Source organism: Cinclus cinclus, chromosome 2, assembly GCF_963662255.1.
Source record: "Cinclus cinclus chromosome 2, bCinCin1.1, whole genome shotgun sequence".
Classification (NCBI taxonomy): domain Eukaryota; kingdom Metazoa; phylum Chordata; class Aves; order Passeriformes; family Cinclidae; genus Cinclus; species Cinclus cinclus.
Window position 1 is genome coordinate 37591545 of NC_085047.1, and position 20430 is coordinate 37611974.

Consider the following 20430-nt stretch of genomic DNA (forward strand, 5'->3'; position numbering starts at 1 on the left):
GTAGGATTGTGGTCAATGAGTCTTTGACATTAATGCAATTAAAGTATAAACATTTGCAGTCACTTTAGTTTAGAAGAATTGGACTCCTTACTGAATACAGATTAATTTGCCATCCATATTTGTCTGCTTTGACATGAAAAGCTTTCTCTTGCATTAATAAAATTATTACCACACCTAAACAAAAGAAGATGTTTGATTTTTTTCTGAAACATTCTCACTGCATTAGTTGATGATACATTTTAAACTCTTGCTGGTTTTATGGGTTTACTTATTCAGTATTCAGTGTGAGGGAGACACTGTATTTCTTTCTGACTTTTTCAATTTTAAAGTAGCACAGTAATCACATCATTAAAATCAACATTTTACACAAGTGAGAGTAGTGAAAAAGGGTGAAAACAAGAAGGAATCTCTGTTGTGTGCAGATATCCCACTGTGGGTTCTTCCCTAGGAAGTTTTATAAGTAAAAGACCTCTAAATCTATTTCTGATTTTTGCAGGATTTAACTAATATTTTGTGGAAACAAATAGTTTCTGACTTCTAACACTGCTACATATTCTAGACAGATTTGAAGAGAAAAGGTCTTTTTCTGGCAGCTGGCCTTTGCATGCAGACAATGACATAGGGGATAAATTTGGCCTAATTTCTTACGTTATAGTAGAGGTAAATCATAACCAAGTGTTTCTCATTAGTTTCAGACTATTTCATGCCTTCCTTGCTTTATTACCTTTTTACATTCTCTTGATGAAATACCTGAGAAAAGAGCTGAAATCTTGTCCTACATTTCCCATCACTGAGTACACTTTATAAGGAAATTACTAAACTTTTCAATGATTTATTCCTCAATTAAGATTTAAAGACTGGATCATCTTCATGAAATAATGATTGGTGAAGTTTTTATGTAATAATTTTGCAGATAATGGTTTCAGACAATGGCACTTTTCAGAGAAGGACAACGAGATCAAGTAAAAGACAGATGTGAAAACAGCACTGTGAGTGTTCATGTTAGATTGATGATCAGGACTATATCAAGACAAAAGCTGAAAAATGGTACCACAAAAAGGACTCATTCCTGCCAATGGCTATGACAACACCCCACAGCCTACCTCTTACACTTTATCAACATCTCTAAGCACCTGGAAAGTTTTCATTCCTAGCTGGCTCAGAAACAGGTGGAACAAAGCCAGCAGTCTTGTCCTATGATGTCCACAGTGTGCTGTGGCACTAAGGTAATCTTTGGCTTGTGGAAAGGCTGTTTGGACCCAGTCCAATTTGAAGCAGGTTGTTCTGTGCTCAGGGGTGCCTGGAGTCCCAGTAAAATTGGCATATAACTACCCTTATACTTTTCTGACCAAAAAGATAACCAGTGTGAAGCAAGACACCAGATACACGTGAATAGCAAGATGAGCAGACAGAAAAAAAAAAAAACAGAATTGCATTTAACATGGTAGGGAAAGGTTTTCTCAAATGAACATCAAAATTCACCAAGAAAATACAGAAAAGGATGTCCAGGGATCTTCTGAGGAAAAAAAAAAAAAAAAAAAGAAAGTATTTTCTGATATTTTGGAGAAGCCTCTAGCTACTTCATGGATGGACTAAATTTTGCCATGAACAAGAAGAGGAAATGCTCTTGAAGGCTTGATGACTGCCAAAGGTCTATTAGTAGGTCTATTAGTACACTGTCCTCTTTCTGTAGAGTGAAATTTGTCCTTTATTTCTCATCTTTCATATTGCATTAAAATTATTCCATTTGGGAGAAGAGTTTACATATATAAAGCACTATAATATAGACAATTTTTTCTTTGGATTTGATGCTTAGCATTGCTTTAATTTGTTATTATAGCCTTGACACATACAAGATGCCTTCAGCATCCATAAAAATATGTTAGCTTAGCACTGAGAAATCCTTTCCATGGTAACCAATATAAAATACATAAGTAAACTATTTTAAAAGGTAAACTTGACAGAATAGGGATTGTGAATAAGACTGATTCTGAAAAGTGAAGGTAATTCAATAAATTCTCTTAACATAATGAGCTAAAGCTCACCTAATCTGCACGTGGAGACTAAAACTGGCAGAAAATTGTTGCTAGTTTAGTAAGTTCTAAGTATTTTTCAGTTAGATTTGGCATCCTGGCCAGCAAGTTTTGCCTGTTAAAAAAGATTTGGTTTTCTTGGTAATTTTTCAGACATCCTTCCAAGGGTATCAGAAATCCAAACACCAAGGCTGAAACTCAAACAACAACCTAGCCTCATTTTAGTAATGAATGTGTCTTTATATGGTATTTAGCACTCATTATTCAAAGTCTATTCATAATTAAGTATTTTATATAAATGCTTCTAATTTTTTTTTTCTCATTATAATCCCAAAAGAATGGATAGGGATATCTTGATTATTTATTTAGTTTTCCACATATATGGAAAGTTGAGATACAAAAAATGTCAGCATCAGAATAAAAATCTGCATAAAGCTGATGGGTGAGCTTTTATAATTTTTTTTTTTTTTCAACCCCAACATTATGCAAACAGAGGATTACGCTCTTCAGAAACCTGAGGGACATATCAGGACCCTGACCTTCACATGGAATCTGGACCATCTGAAGGGAGAGAGGACATTAACACGTCAGAATTTTGTTCTGGTGCTATGGTAAATTATTGTAATCACCAATCCTGCACCCTACTCTGGTGGACCTGTTGAACTTGCTACAATAACAGAGCATGTAGAGGCATCTTCTTAGCTGCTGCAGCTCCCAGACTGGCACATTTACTGAAACTATCAGCAAAGGTGGCTTTGCACAACGGAGGCAAACAGAGGCAGCTGATGACAGTGCATGTGTATATTCTGTCACCTCTGCAGGGCAGGATTTGGGATTGGTCACATCTTAAACCATGAAAGCTGGAGCATCTGTAGCTCAGGGGCTTGAGTCCCCAGCAACTGGAATATGTAGATTTAGCCATTTAACATTGCAGTAAGAGGCAAGGCCATGAGCCTTAGAATAGTACATTAAAGTTACTTTGTGACCATATGGGAAATTATTCCTTGATTAGTCAAGTGTGCAGAATGATGGGAACAACTGATGAATTGCAGTAATCAGGTTTATCCTTATGCCAGCTCTACTGTTTTGATTTAAGTTTCACTAAAAAGTGCTGGCTCTGTGTATTGTAAATGTTTTGTTCCAAATACAAACTTTCCATAACATAAGGCTCAATTACAAGTGGATCCTTCTGGATTTGTTGGCGAGTTCCCTTCACTCAGCCCAGGAGCCTCCAAGCACTGCTTGTTTAGCTCAGCAATATTAAACAAGCTCACTTAAGCCTGAAGTGCTGTGTGGCTCATGCTGGGCTGGAAGCTGAAGTTCACATCTTACCTGAAAAAGCAATTGAGGGAAGAAAAGTGTACAAACCCAGGACTAAGGGAAAATGAGATCCTGGTCATAATATTGCCACCTTAATTCATCCACATATACCATTTACAAGAGGAAGAGAGGGAAAGTGACTTATGACCATGATTACATTTCATTTGGAGTAAGAAATAAAAAGGAAAGAGAAATAAAGTACACAGAAAATAGGGTGAAAACTGGACGTTATCTCTGCTGATGTGAATTTATAACACTAGAAATAACCAGATGAAAATTGTGTTCTCCTACCCTCAGTCCCAATTACAGCCTTAACAATTATGATCAAAATCAAGATCCTAGTAATGTTTCGGCAGAAAAATCAATGTCAACACAGACTAAATTGTGTTCAGACCTGCATCAGACAATTGCTGAAATCACCCATGGCTGCAACATTTTTGCAAGAGGGAATACAAGAAAGCAGCCTGATGGGATCAAGCAGTTACCCTTTGAAAATATTTTGGGGAAGAGATTAATCACCTTGTGCTTGGGTGAGGGGCAGAATCCAGTCTTATGAGACAGCTGAGGCTCAGGCACCTGTGACTTCCACCATGCACATTTTTCAGTCCTTTCGATCCATGAGCTTTTTGGATAATCCATCTCTTATCTGCCACTTTCAGATGGACAGCAAAATCATGACACTGCTATCCTGGCTTTTCTGTACTTTATTTGGTGAAAGCGTTTTTGTAGTTATAGTAAAAATACATATTTCTGATATGTACTCTTGCCTTTGAATGGCAAAGAAAATATTTCAAGAGGTGTAAATCGTTAAGCTACTATTTTTATGGGAATCCAATAAAGAAAATCAAATAGTCATCATATTTGGAATAAACAGAGACTGAGAAAAAAGCCAATACAACCTGAAAATAATCCAATTGTCACTGAAATTAATATAATCTAATTTTCTTGCCATTCCTGAGGCCACTAGACAATACTTTGCTTTTGGTATGGTTGTATGCTGTCCTTCAATATCAGAAAGACTGAATAATTGCTTCTTTCTCAAATCAAAAAGGTCCTTAAATGCTAATAACTGAACCAAGATGTTCCTACATAACTGGAAATTCTCTGAAACATTGAACAAAATTTATTTGGTCTTTCTAGAGCACCATTTTTGAATGCAGAAGGCCATGTCCTCAGATTCCCCTAAAGCTTTTGAAAAATTAGCATCAGTGTTGGTCATCAGCATTTTGAAAATCCCTCCACTTGCATCTAAACTTGTGTGGCATCAATTTCTCTTCCACGTGCTGTGAATATAATGCAAAGAAGAGGCTTTGAGGAAGAGTGAAGTGACTGGCATATACTTCTGGACTTAAACCACTGAGCTCCTCCTGCTGTAGCTGAGTCCATGGCTAAGCCCTGCTGGCCACTCTAGTGTATAAATTGGCTCTGTATTGTATGGATGTTGCGAACACAAAGCATGGAAACTAAGGGGAGCTACAGCAGATTGGGAAGCCTAACTTGATACTAAGCCAGGAGGACGAAAATTACCTCTGGTACATATTGGTATAGTACATACAAATCTTAAGAAAAGAAGCAACTCACTAGGTTTCTGTCCAAGGAGGAGCCTTATCCCTGGGAGTATTGTATGCAAAAGCAATCTGAAATTTGCAACAAAGTAATATATGGGCATTTACCATTCCCTTTCTTGCCTCAGCTTTACTTCTAGATGGAGACATTTTCCAGCAACTGATTGAATCAAGAGAAAGTTTTGTTCCCCCTTACCTTTTCCACTACCTTTGTATTCTCTGTGCCTTTCTGTACTTCAGCACTCCCCTGTATTTTTCTGTTCTGAGAATAACTTTGTTTTCCTGCACCCTTGCAGGGATATTGCAAGATATCCCAGATATTGCATCCCTTCTGTCTTGCCCCTGCTGCATTTGAATCTTGATATTCCGTTAAGTGTCTGAAAAAGTGCATTAATCTGTCTTCCCTTCTGTCAGTAACATCCCTGCCATTACATGTTTTATTTAGTGAAGTCTGTGGCACAAAACTGATATTGATCATTGAGCATAAGAAAGGAAGATGTAAGCAATGTTTTGTTATGTGAGCTGTGATAAGGTTCCAAACAAGTTTTTATCCAAGGTCAGATCTCTGGCAAAGAGTGAGGTGCAGCTCCATGTTGAAAGCTATTTCAGATTCCTGGCTGATAAGTTTACAGGACTCTCATCTGAAGGTGATCATGCAGGGAAGACTTATTCTAATGAGTTTTTGTGTGTGTAGCCTTGTAGAGCTGACATTCACCAGGAAATGTCTTTATCAAGCAGCAAAGGGACTTAGTATGCTGCAGTATCAGATATAGGGACATTTCAAGGAGATTGCTGTATACTTTAATAAATTGAAAGGAAATTTCCTTGCCAGAATACAAAATACATCAACCTCTCCTTACTTTTAATGCACGTTTATTACTAAATCCTATGTTGTAAACAAGATTGAGAGGCAGGATTTTTTATAAGCACAGAAGTTGGCACTAGAAAAATGATAATTAAAAATACTGCTCATTATTTTGTATGGATAAGCTGGAAACAGGTTTCTTAAAATCTCTTTGTGATACAAAGTTAAATAAGGCAAGATAGAGCCATCATGTTGATAATGAGTTAGTTGGGGACTGGGCAGCTCTGAAGCTGTGAGATGGGTTTCCTGTTACTTGGAGGGCACATTCCACCAGCCGTGCTCATGGAGGCCAAAGAGGGGGGGTTTGGTTTTCAAATGGGGCCTGCCAAATTTGTGCCTAGCCGAGGAACAAGTGTTAGATCTCCCAAGGAACATTGCTTGGCACTGATGTTGAGGGTTCCTTTGTGTAAAGATTGATTTTGGTCCCCATGAAGGCATAAAATGCATGTCTGAAGCCAGATGAATAGTTTGCAAAATGCAATTTTGCAAACTAACACAAAATGTTTGCTCATGTAAGGTACAAATCTGTTGGCTTAAATAAAAATACAATCGATTTTCTCAAAAACAATCACTGATAGGTGGAAAACCATTGACTCAACCTACGAAAGCTTTTGAGGGGCCAACCCATCCCACTCTTCCATTTTGAGGTCAAAGTGAGACTTTAAGAGGGTGAATCCTCCCATGAGACCACAACACCATGTCATTCTTGAACCATGAAAATTTGTATGTCCTGGGGAGCCAGCTCCAAGCACGGAGCCTGAGGGTCAACTTGGTGGTCTGGTCACTCCACTTTACCTTACATATGGTACTTTGTGTCTAATTACACAAACTCACTAAGTCAGTGGGCAGTTCCTTCCCACTACAGGTTCTCTGGACTCTCTATTGGCACTTGAAACAAATGCCTTCCTAACTGACTTGTAACAGTTCCCTTTTTACATGACCTGTGGTGCAAAAACCTCAGGTGCTCACATAAACAAGAACATGAGCTAAGATCTACAACATCTCAGACAAAATCCCTGGAGGCTGAAGAGCTGACCAGTTGCACTAGTTGACCTTCATGAACTGACCAGCCTGGTGCAGTAACTTGGTCCCTTGGACTACTGGAAATTTCTAAGAAGTGTACTTCGCATTGCAATCACACCCTCAATACTCTGCTTTTGGGGACACATGCAGCCTGTTCTCTTCTACTTCCCTTCTCCATTCTCTTGGCATGAGAAATCTTTCCCTGAGAGAAGAAGGCTTTGCTGGCTGGTTGCCCAGGGAGGGAAAACTGGGGGAGTAGGGCTATGGGAGCATAGACGCAGCAGAACTTGACAGTCCAGTTTCCTGCTATTTCAGTTTTCTCAGTTGGAAGTTTTTTTCCTCAGGGAAAATGTCATGTTTGATATTTTCTGAAAAGTACCCCATCAGTTTTATGGTTAAATGATATTCTTACAATAATTTGGTAGTCAAGCTCATTTACCACAACAATGCAAGAATCCTTAAGCAGGAAAGGATTAACTTTAAAAATAAAAACCTCTCTAGAGGCCAAGGCTTTCTTTACACTCTCCCACTTAGATAAATTCATGCGACAAACTGTGTTTTCCTTTGTCTTCCCTCACACCTCAGTTTTTTCCCCTCTTCCATAGAAACTACATGCAAATCAGGGCTGTGACCTCTTCTTGGAAAAAACCTGTCTTTTCTCCCTCCCCTTGTCTATACAAAGCCTGGCACAGTGAGAACATGATCCCTGAACAATGTTTTGAAGTGTTTTGTACTCTGAATGTTCGAATACTTGAATTCTGTTTATAAAGAAGAGAGGCTATGGGATACAATGTTACAGTAGTTTATCTCCAAAGAAGCCTAACTGATATTCTGCAAGAGCATGGAGGTCTATGCCATGGCAAGGATGAACACTGTGTTCCAGAAGACTTTGATGAACAAAGGACTAATGCAAACCAAAGTCTGTTTGGAGCACTCAAGCTTTTAGCAGCAGTAACTACAGCAACTAAATCAGAAATTTGTCATATTAAAAAAGAAGGTAGTGCACTATTTCTCTTCTTGGGGGTGTGGGGGGGGGGAGGATAATAAAACTCTTAAATTCTATATTCCTTAATAATTTCTCTGATAAGCACTTGGTTTCTGTATCTATTTGGTGAAGGGTAAGATCTGTATTATCAGCTAGAGGTTAGGACAGGGCTGAATACAAAACCGGGACTTTTTTTAATTACAAAACCTAGTAATTCAGATCTTCAGAAAGGAGTTGAACTATGTGACTAATTCCTGGATCAGCTTCAGGGGATAACTACCAGCTTCAGTTCAAATTTTAGCTTTATCCCCATGTTCCCTCTGACCAAAACCATCCTCATACTCACCTGTATCTACCATTTGTTTCTTCAGCTCATTAGATGAGCACTTTCATTGACAACTCAAGCACCACCTCCACACATTTACCTGTGAGGTCCTCGTTGGGCCAGGAGCCAAGCTGGCAGGCTTTGCACGTGTATTCATCAGAGACATACTCATTTTCTTTGCAAGGAGTGCAGGTCCAACAGCAACTCACTTCTCCTTTACGGATCACCTGAGACAAAAATTGACGTTTTGTTTTAGCAGCATAAACATATATTCACATTGGCACAGTTTCTAATTTACTTTTTTAATATCTTTTCTTTTTCTAATAGATGAGATTTTGAAATTTTATTATTTCTTTTTCTTATATGTATTCAAAGACAAAATGTGACAAAAGTTCTCAGTTCTCCATCATGGAGTTACCAGAAGAAAGAATCTACTAATCCCAGAGAAGTATAAGTGGAGGTACAGAATGACAAAAAAGACTTTTTTTCCCTCTTAGAATTTTCAAGCTCAACAGATGTGTGCCTACATGTGCCTACAGAAGCCAGTGCATGATAATGATATAATGATATAATACATATAATACACTCCAAAATGGCCATACAGAGAAACTCGTCAACAGTATTATGTCCATAAGTGTTGGTTACCCAAAGAATTTTGGATGCTTATTTTACAATCAATAGTGAGTGATTTATAAAAGCTTATTTTTCCAGACATCAAACTGAACATGCCTTTTCAAGAATTATTTAATTACTGGATTTCTTATTACCATTTAATAGTGACAATCTTCTCTTTCTCCATTCTAACATCTGACCTGATTTCTCATTTCATAATTTACTATCAAATGCTATTGCATGCTTAGGATTGAAATGCAGGTTTTTCAAGATCCTTATTTACCATCTCTAAAGAACATCTGTGTATTTTGTCAATATGTCTTTCTTCTGAAATAAAATATTCCCAGTTTTTCTGCTCTTCCCAAACAGTTGATAAACAAATACTCCCAATTATAGCATAAGAAATAGGCTGACTTTTTTAATCTTTTACAATGATGAATTCAGAAAGTGTAGTCAAATCCAAATTTCTTTATTGCAATTTTAATTAAAAAATCAAACATGTAAAGGTCAAACATGTAAAGGCACATAATCAAAGAGAATGGGATAGCTCTTTGCAAAACGTTGCAGTGAAAAAAAAACAATTATATTATCTAATTTTCATCAGCAATTTGGAGACTTCAAAAACTTCTGATTTTGTGGTTTGGTTTTTTGTATTTTTTGGTTTTTTTTTTAACTTGTAGAGTATGAAAAGAAAAACAGCAACACCAAAACAGTCAAACTGAGGAAAAGGCTAGGAGAGCATAAGTGATTTATTCTGCAAGAGTTGAGACTAGAGCTACTGGCGAAACAGAATATCTGTCCTCCAGAATAAATCATATCTTGGGATTTCTTTCCTGTTGAAACAGAATGAAAAGTTGAAGACATGACAAACATTTTTGTAATTAAGAAAATCAATTTTTAGAAAGCTTGTACTAATTTTTAGAGATACATTTTAGATACATATTTTATTGGATGGTAAAATAAAACCCTATGTTATTATGAAAACTTCTAAAATTCTATATGAACAATTAATATAACCTCTTCCATTTAACTTTCTGGCAAATGAAGATCTTCTGTAAAATACTTGGAATTTGACAGATCAATCAGGACACTGGTACACTGATAATTTCTTACCCAGCACTATCAGAGAAAGATTATGCATCCTCCTCTAGAAATCCAGATAATTGTTCTTCAAGACTCAAAGTCAGACCTTTTTTATGTTAAATTGCTGAACCAGCAATTTATTTGTCCTTTTTCATTTCCTGAATAATTTTTGTTGTATTACTTAACTGAACCATTTTTTCTGTCCCTTTTAACAGAAATAATTCTCTTAAAAACTCTTAAAAATATTTTTCTTTCCCCTTGTCATCTGGACAATCCCTTGGAACTGCATTTATTTAAATAATTGTATGTCCACACTATTTCTAATGTACAGAGTTTTGTGTTGTATTTGGATTTTATCAAATCCTGTGAATGGATTCACCAACTGTAGCTGAATTTTGGATAGCATTACATTCAATGTTTCAAATTCCTCCATAATAATACAGTCACAGAGAAATTTACAGGAAAACCACCACAGAGCTTGGTAGGGTCAAGGTCCCACCATCATTTGTGAAGCCCGTGAAGATAAAGACTGCCAGGCAAATATTGAGATTTATGATCAATAACCTAATGAGGAACAAATAGAACATTTCAGGCATATATATATATATATATATGTATATATATATATATCTAAGTGTGTGATGACTTGGCTTCATAATGAAGGTTCCTCTCAGGAGAATCCTTGGGAGCATGGGCAGAAGGTGGAAGGTGACTGTGCTAATGAAGATAACAAGATACTTCCCTTCACCTGTGTTGTGACAATAGATCATAAAGGAACTCAGAGCCATGCAATTCTGAAGATGCTAGCTGTTTGTCCACCTCTGTCCTCCCCGTGTGTGACTTTGTGCCTGGAGCAGGCTAACAGACCCGAGTTTAGTTACTGTGGGTGGGAGTAACTCATCCCAGTTGCATATATGTGTCTGCAGAAAGTGTGTTCTCATCAGGACCAACTGTGCCATCTAGGTGTCTTTTACCATCAATTAAGAGAAAGAGGTCGTTCTACAACAAGTTTGATCTTAAGAGTTTTCAAAGCAGACACAAGGAAGAGGTGACTCCTCATCTGGAATAGCATATTTTTCATAAGTATGACATAACTCCTTATGTTTACACTGGAAACAAATACAATCAGTCTGATGAAAATCACATAATGACTCTGCCAAAGACTAACTAGTGAAATAAACAGGATGACCATGCCCTAAAACTCTGTAAAATTCAGAATAAAGAGATTCACTTTGTGTTGCAGAGATTGCTCATGCTCCCATCAGCAGCTCTCTGAAGTTGCTTCCCATTTTTCAGTCATGCTGTTTTAGCACAGGAGAAAATCGAGCTTCCAGTGAGACTTGTCAGAAAGCACATCTGTTTTTTCTTTATTGTTGAATATGCCCATCCCCTCATTCCACTGGCTTTTATATAAGTGACCACAAAGTAAGCTATGGACTTGCAGTATTTTAATTGTTCTGCAGGAAGCACTGTGGGATGCTGAAGGAAAATAGAGTATAATTAATATATGACGGATTCATCTACGCTCCTTGCTGACTGAAGCATGGAACAGGAGGAAGGAAAAATGTATCTATATTTCCTGAAGCTCAAAGTAGTGGTAGTAGTTAATGTCCTGATGATGTAGTCTGACAGTATCTGATGATACCACATACTTAAAGTCTGATTTATTAATGTTCCAGTCTGAGTGACTATGTCTAGCACTGAAATTCACCTCCAATTGTTCTGACAAGTCCCAGTCAGGGATTTGCACTCCACTGAATCAGATGCTGTAAAAATACGCAGCAAAAAGATTCCAATCAAGCCTCCTGTTGGAAAGCATTTAGAATATAATTAAAAAATATAAAATCAGCAGTCCACAGATATAGTAGTCAAGAAAATGGCAGCTTATTAAAATAGTAAGATTATTATGATAAGAGTAAGAACTAAATATGTAAGTCTGTACATTTTAATTGAAGTGTGGGATTCTACTTCTCCAGGTAGAAGTCACTTGAAGTCACAGAAGAAAAAACTTGCTTTCAAATTTCAAGGCTGTGCATACTGCAAGACTGAAGCAAATGAAGAAAATATTTACCTTTATTTGGCCTTTTTCACAGGGTTCACTGCACACAGATCTGATGATGTTACTTTTCTCTGACCATATTTCATCATCATCCATTTTCAGCTCACCATTGTCCCAGCTGCCGACATTGATATAATCAAAGTAGTCCTTCCCCATTTGTTTAAAATTCATGATTTCATATCTTTGGAAACAGAAAGGAGAGACATAGCTGAGTTGAGGAGAACATCATGAAATATTTCAAATTAAAGGAACACCATACAGTCAAAAATCAAGCATGTTGAAATGAAGAAGAAAAAATTGAGTATATTTCCCTTGAGTATCTCACAGTAGTTTCTGTGGTATTATAATCTTGCTTTTCCTTTGTATGTTAAGTTGGGGTGTTTTATTTGTTTGCTTTTTATTAAGTTTTGTTTTGGGTTTATTGCTGGGGGATTTTTGGGTGTTTTTTCTATCACCATAAAAGTTCCCTGAACACTCTAGAGTTAAGTGATTGTGTTTCTGAGAATGGCTATTTATTTATGGAAAACAATAGAATGAGTCAAACAGAATTAAATCTGTGCCATATCCAGCCCCTGAAGCCAATTGCATACAGAGCCCCAGTTCCCTCTATAGGAGATGCTGAAAAATCTAAACCTACAATGCCAATTCCTAACAGCATGTGCTCCTCACTGTCTGCAGGTGCTTATTCCCCTCCTGAGGGAAGAAGACGACAGATAAACTCTCAGAGTGAGGTAGAAGTAACCTCTCTGTGATCAAAGGAAAATTCTTGCGCTGTAAGACAGCAAAATGAAATTTGGTGTGGCACCCAGAGAAGAATCAAGCATCACTCTTCAGAGACATAGCCCAGGAATTTTTTCCCCCCCTTTTTTTGTCCATCAGTAAATGCTGGTCTTTCCCATACATACAATCATTTTAATGTAATTCCTCGGTGATTGAAACACATTTAATTCCTTGTACAGTATGGTGTGGTAGAGAAAAATTACTCGTGACTAAGTCCTAGGCTGCTTTTGGGTCAAAGATAGAACCCATCAGAGTTTTCAATTTCATATATCTCTTCCTCCTACTCTCTCTTCAGTTCCCACAATCTTGCAGAAAGTCTGTAGAGCTATGTAGGACCTAATTCCTCCTACAGTGGAATCCAGTCTGCCTTTCTGCCATAAAGGCCTGCTCTTTTAGCACTTTTTTATAAGGCATGGTTGAAAACTTGGGCAGCTCCTGAAGAAATTATGCCATGCTTTCCTTTGTCTCCGTGGATTTGAAATTAATAGGTATAAGCAATATGAAATTTACTCATGCAAAACAAGAAAACAATATAGACCAAGAAGTTTAAGACAATCTTGGCTTTAGAAAAGCTGCCTCATTCATAAACAAGGAGACATATTTTTTCCTGTCAGTAGGCACCAAATCAGATCTGAAGGCAAAGCATATAGACAGGTCTGCATTAAGAGTGGTATTGTAAGGGTGTAATTTCTGAAGTTCGATGTGCAGATGAGGAAAATAACCTGCTCATTAAATCAAACAATCTTTTATGTAAGATACCCTGCTGGGTTTAGTTGGAGTAGAGTTGATTTTCTTCACAGTGTCTGGTATAGGATTGGGTTTGGATTTGTGCTGAAAACAGTTTATAATATAGAGATGTTTTTGTTATTGCTCAGCAGGATTTACACAGGTCCAAGGCCTTTTTGCATGGTCATGTTATCAAGGAGGTTGGGTATGAGTGGGAAGTTCAGAGGAGACTCAGCTGACTCCAAATGACCCAAGGAGTATTCCAGACCATATGACATCATACTCAGTATATAAAGTAGGGGGAAGAAGGTAGAAGGAAGGGATGTTTGGAGTTATGGCATTTGTCTTTGAGAGTTGCCATTATGCATGATAGGGCCCTGTTCTCCTGGGGATGGCTGAACACCAGCCTACCTAGGAAAAAAAGAAGGAATTTCTTCATTTGCTTTGCTTGTATGTATGGCTTTTGCTTTTCTTGTTAAACTGTCTTTTTCTCAACCCATGAGTTTTCTATCTCTTGGTCCTTGAGTTCTCTCCCTGACTCTGTTGATGCAGGACTGAGCAAGTAGCTGCAAGGTACTTGGTTTCTGGCTGGGGTTAAACCATGACAGATACACAGATAGCACTCTTAATTAAGTTTTGAGGTAACACTTTTAAGACTGACAAGCTGTAGTCATACTATATCTAGCACCAATATTTTTCCCATACTGATGTAAAAAAAAATACAGAAAAACTATTTTATAATATTGTCCATCCATAGATCTCACGATGCTTTGCATCATGAAAAAATTCTGTCACAGTGGGGAAACTATGGTAGCCCAGGGCAGGATCAGCACTGCAAGCAGCCTCTGAAAGGAAATTAAAGTGGAGTCTGACTGAATGGACAATGTGATATTGCACACATTCTTGAATCTTTACAAAGAAGAAAAAATAATCACACATACAGCAAAAAATATGTTAGACTTCTAGATTTTGAAATACTTCACTTTCCTTATTGTATAATGAAGGAAATGTCCATGGCTTCAAAAATTATCTCCTCAAAAGTTGAAGATATGAATTCCAGACTTACACAAAATAATTGAATCCAGATAACACAAGCAGAAATCCAAAGAAATAGACTTTTTCACATGGTTATAAACTAACCTTTTTCTGAGGTTTGCAGCCATAATAAGTTTGTTGAGCATTAAACAAACTAAAAAATTAGTACAGAAGCCACAGTAGAGCCATTAGTCAACATTGTCAGACACTGCAACACATCTATGAGTATACTTTGTTAAAGCTTTCACTTTAGAGTTTTATGGACAAACAAAAGTACTGCCAATGCTTGATAGGCCACAGAACCTAAACCAATGGTCTCCCCAGTAGTAGTTCCATGCATACGTCACAAAGGGAACACTGGAAAGGAACCTAAAAAATTTAATACAGTAATGCCTCCATAAGACTTGTCTCTCTTTGTGGAGAACGGCGTAGATGGATGGGTGGAAATAGCCAGATTCAGTGAGTCCATTGCTGTAGTGGAGGCTCATGAGTCACTGGTTCCCTGGAGATTCCTTGAGATAATACAGGGACAGTTTGTCACTTTAGGATAGGAGAGACCAGATGGTACAATAGCACATTTCCAGCAGTGCTCTAATCACTGTGCAAAATACTTGTTTCAAAACAGAAGTGCCATGAAGTTGCTGGGAATACATATTCTACTGGTAGCACAGTCAAAACTTCAGCATCTTGTTTTTATTTGCCTGTTCTTTCTTCCTCAGTTTCTTCTTTAGCATTTTGATAGTATTTACAGATAATTGTTATCTTCCTGAGGAATCATGGCTTCCATACTCTTTTATTTTTTTTCAAGTCTCCCGACTCACATAAAACAGGCCCTACACCAGACTATCTACCTGCTTAAAACTCAACATACATATAAAGGACTTTGAAGTAAGGCCAGGATTCAAAGCATCTTGTGGGATTAATCGTCTGTTGTATAATTTCAAAACCTTTTTGCTATACATCGAAATACTGAACCATGTAGGTCAGAAAAGCTTTTTATGTTCTCATTTCTTGCTTAACACTGCCACCACAGTACAGCTGTGAGGCTTTAAATTCATGTTTTACAAAATGAAGATGCAGTTATCAGTGCAAGTGAACAGGGCAGATGAGTTGTTCCAGTATGACTGCACCATCTCCAATCTCTTGCAAATAGTGTTTGACTGTGCTTAAAAGACTACACACAACTAAAAACCTGGAAATTAGAAATGGAGCTTCCTATAAAATCTCCTTAATCCTGAAAGAATACATTTTGACTCAATGTTACCTGACTTAAGCACATAGACTGGATTTAATGATGAGCCTATCGTTGGACAAGAGGGAACAAAGAACTATGATTCAAAAGAAAACAAAGTCTGGGATCACTTTGTAGCCACACACAGTTCACTAGTTTGAGTGGACACAAGTATCACACAAATCCAAGGAAGCTGGACTTCCTTAAAGTTGGGCTATCCTGACGTACACATTCAACATGGTGTCCCCATGATCTTCAGGGAAATGCTTATGTCCAATTGTGACTGAGAAAACAAATGCACAGGATATAATTTCTTCATCATCTTTCTCAGAATTTAAAAATATCCAAGATACTCAACTACATTCCTTGCAACAAATGATGCTAAATTTTTCTTGCTAAGAATGCCAACATGAGGGAAAGGTAAAGTAAAAGATCTCTTTGCAATATTTAGATATTGTTATTGATGTTGTCAGGTCACATATTTGTTTTTGACGGGCCACATATCATTCATTTATCACAGTCATTTCTACATAAGACACTGACTGGAACAGGGTTGGATGCACTCCACTGCATCTGAGCACCTTTAAAACAACAGGAAATCCTTTTAAAGAAGTCTGAAATAAAACCAGAAAAATTCAGACTTATCACTTCTCTTCAAAATTCAGCTATATGTAAAAATTGAAACATTTAGCAGAAGACAACCTTGTTCATGCTAAAAAGCTCTGAAAATGAAATTCCATCTGAAATTTTCTTAGGTTTCTATCAGTTTGCACCTGAGTTTTCCTACTAGCTCACAGTGCCCTTCGTTAGAATTTGAGTCTGAAGAATTTGAAAAATTTTGTCTCCAGAAAAAGACACAGACTGCTGTGTAGGTGGCTGTCCTGCTTGCTTGCTTGCTTTTGGGGAGAATGCTGGCTTTACAGGTTTGCAAATAGAATGAGGAAAAAAAATAAGATTTGAAATTGTAGAAATTTTTGGAAATGTCAAAATATTTTGACCAATGAGTTTAAATTTTCCAACCCATTTCTACTAGGAAGTTAATGATTTCCTTTCAGCTCACATTAGTGGGAGAAGACAAATTTAAATGAGTGTATAGGATAAAAATTTTTCCTCTAGTCATATGTTTATATTTCACCATAACAAAGATGTTTAAAACCTTCCAATAATGTGAACATAAAGGGTCATGTCAAACAATACTGGAACAAAAGCAGTGAACAAGACAGGAAATACATCATAATATAGGGAATGAACATATTTTGAATACTATCATACTAGCTGTTCATCCTCTGAAAATTCAATAGGCAGAAACCTAGAAAAATCCCTACTTCTGTTCTGAACTGTTTCCAGTGAGCATTTCTGTGGATACGTGTCCTAGAAAAACTTGTCTTATACTTTGTAGATGTATGCATACATATTTATGCATGTTGCCAGCAAAATAAGCTTTGTTTAAATTGAATTTGTCTTAGAGCAGCACAGTATAGATTGATAGCTTAGTATGTTATGTGAGTGGAAAGATTTTATTTGGAATATATGTAAGGAGATTTTTAATAATTCTGATTTTTAAAATCCCAGATGCATCAGTACGATATTTCTGATACTGTTTTAGCTTTCCTAATAAAAGAGCTAAGTGTGCTAGGATTGTTTATAGGTCAACCAAACACATAGACTTAAACACCCACATCAAGAGAGAAACAGGCTGTGGTAGACATGATGGTCTACAAACATAAAGATCTGATGGTTTCTTTTCAATAATAATACATTTAAATGTTACAGATGAAAATGCAAATTCATTCAGGAAACTTTTACACCTGAAAGTCCACATCTTTAACTTGAAATACCATGAAAAATGCACATTAAAATAAAATCTTATTTTGCAAAATAAGCACAAGAATCTGGAAATGTAAAACTAGGGGTATGAGATCTTGGCTCTGTTGTCAAGTCTGCACATACCTCCTACCTACTCTTAGTCTCTCTGCTATTAAACAGTTTGACAAATGTCAACATTACCTTCCTGGTGAGTCACCATTCTCATCAAACAAGATCATGTCCCCAGAGACCCCAGTAAAGTTAGTCTTCATGAGGGATTCCAGGAGTTTCCGACCATCTATGGGCTTCATGGCATCACAGAGGCCCACGTAGCCTGGGCACAATGACAGCTGCATGTTGTGGAGCCCATAGGCCATGGAGTATATTGCATTGATTACAAAGCCCATCTTGGAGTCCTGAACATGCTGCGTCCTCAGAGTCATCTGGCCTGTCAGGGAACAAGCAGAGGGTTTAGTGACTAGGGCTGGGATAGATACAGTCAGAGCTTCGGGCATCTGCTGGTGACTTAATTATTAACACTGGGAAAAATATTTTAAGTGTCCTAAACAGCTCATAAAAGATGTTTTTATTGGTACACACACTGACCATGTTGGAATGAAAACAAAGAAATGAAAGTAGAGGTTATCTTGAAATATTGTGTTATCCAGCTCATCAGCTCACCTGATATATGTTCGTTTAGAGTGCTGTTCTTTCATGTGTATTTTTAAAGCATGCACTATGGACATTATAACCTAATATCTTAGGTAACCCAGGAACTTCTCTCTACCTGCAGAAATCTCTTTATACCTTCAGAAATATTATTTGAAGTGAAAATGCTAATAAGAGGTTTTTTTCTCCAGAAACCTTATAAAAAAGTTCTGCTTCTGGAAAATCAGTGAACTCTGCTGCTCAGAGAAGCTGTGGATGTCCCATCCATGGCAGTATTCAAGGCCGGGTTCGGTGGGGGCTCTGAGCAACCTGGTTTAGTGGAAGCTGTCCCTGATGATGGCAGAAGAATTTGAACTACATTATCTTTAAGGTCTCTTCCAATCCAAGCCATTCTATAATTCTATGAATACACTTTTATTTCAGAGACATGGAACTAATCCTATGCCAACAGACTGACCTAGGCACCACCCCTTTACTCTACCAAAAGTTCCCCCCAATAGCTCTCCAACATCTCTTGCTCCTCTCTGAGTGAGGATAACAATGTCATACAGACAAATAAAATATCTGTGAAGGGTTTGACAGTGTGGATTAGGCCATGACTCTGCTTAGCCAGAATTAGTGAATCTTTACTTTTTTTTGCTTTTAAAACGTTTGCATTTCTATGCTCTATTTATGCTTCTGTGAAATGTACAGAAAAAAAATTCATTTGGCAGCAACTTGAAGACCTTTATTTTTTATAACACACTGTTATTACTAGCACAGATTTCCTCTGTTGACAGCACCAGGCAAACTAAGGAAGGGTAGGTTGGAGTTTTTTTTCCCAGCTGTACTCTGGCCACAAGATCTTTAACACTGGGGAAGTGAGGAGAGTCAGAGATAAAACAACTGCATCAATGGTGCTGGCTATTTATCTGGCTCCTTGAAAGATTTGCCTCTGGAGGGAGGACAAAGAAAGAGCTCTATTGGAACATTTGGTCTCCTTTTATCAGCTGAGCAGAAACCCTAGGAGCTAGGGAGCCCCTTGTGTGGGCAGCCCAGAGCAAAGAGAATGCAAATATCCTGCCCACTCCACGAGAGTTTGCCTGCCACACTCATGGCGTTGATGAGGGGCAGGGTGGTGCTCACACCTGCCTATCTGAGCTGCAGAGGCAGCACAATCTGTAGAAGTATTTTATGCCATGAGAACATTGAGGCGCAGAAAACTTTTTTCTTTGAAGAAATGGAGACTAATATGCGAGTCTCAGGGTGGCACTCATTCAGTTTAACAATACCCATCCAGAAGACAAGAATCCATTCTGATGTGTAGACAGCTTTAGTGGAAAAGGGTAAGAATCTCCACCTGGTGATCAATTCTACCATAAACCAGGTATGTCTACATACAAACACACCTTTTCAGTGGTGAGCAAGAACATCACCCCACAGTTCTAATCACTAAAATCTATTGCACCACTGGAAACATCAGGAAGTGTAGTAAAACACATAGTTTGTACTGAAAAACACTGTGTAGAGGTCAGAAAGTGAAAGAGAACTGAGAGATTCCGTCTACCCTCTATTTTACGTGGAAGCTGGCACCACCATTCTGGTCAGCCTCAGGAGAAGTGATTATTAACATTTTGGAAGGCTAAACAATATGACCGCGAAGTATCTTAAAAGAAAAAAAAAAAGCTTGGAAAAATCACAGTGCTGCTCATTTGTTCTGTTCTACCAAGGTGTTGCTTTTACCTAATTAAAAATAATAGGCATAAAACCAGCAACAGTGGAGTACATGTAAAACCCATATTAATTGATATTAAGTGGAAAATTGAACAAGCATATTACACTGCAATACATAACACTTGTTTTAACCAATTATTCACCCACAAAATTAGCAGCTCACACACAGTGCAGTTAATTATAGAAGCCATTAGAATGAATCAGATTTGCATTGGCAGTAGTATTTATCATAAAACAATATTTCAGCTGCTTTATTGCATAATTTCTTAAAAATCTAATAACTTACTTCTTAATTCTTACTCTCCACTGGGCTTTGTCCTTCAATTTTATGAAATTATTATTCTGATTTTCTTTAAACACTGAACCTCATCCTGTTCACCTGATGATTTATAATGAGACTGCTTAGCTCTTCCTAGAAGCTGCTGCCAATTGTCAATGGAGTTGTGAGGGAGTTAGCTGTTATGAGAATTTTAATATACTTCCTGCAGCTGGAGAACACATTCACCTGAGATATTAATTGCCTCACTTGGCTATACAGGGGCAAAACCAACCTGCCAAGGTCAGTTTATAGTACCACAAGATTCTGTATTTAAGGGAAAA

General features: G+C 37.5%; 1 protein-coding gene across 3 annotated transcripts in view; it reads right to left on the bottom strand.

Moving 5' to 3' along the window:
• GRM5 (glutamate metabotropic receptor 5) overlaps positions 1-20430 on the bottom strand; it is a 218964-nt gene that overhangs the window by 26061 nt on the left and 172473 nt on the right. For all 3 annotated transcript variants that reach the window (XM_062487536.1, XM_062487535.1, XM_062487534.1), the window contains exons 4-6: positions 17650-17896; positions 11883-12051; positions 8217-8343 (exon numbers count right to left, since the gene is read on the bottom strand). In XM_062487536.1, coding sequence (XP_062343520.1) covers positions 8217-8343; positions 11883-12051; positions 17650-17896 — 543 coding nt within the window. The remainder of the gene's footprint in view (positions 1-8216; positions 8344-11882; positions 12052-17649; positions 17897-20430) is intronic.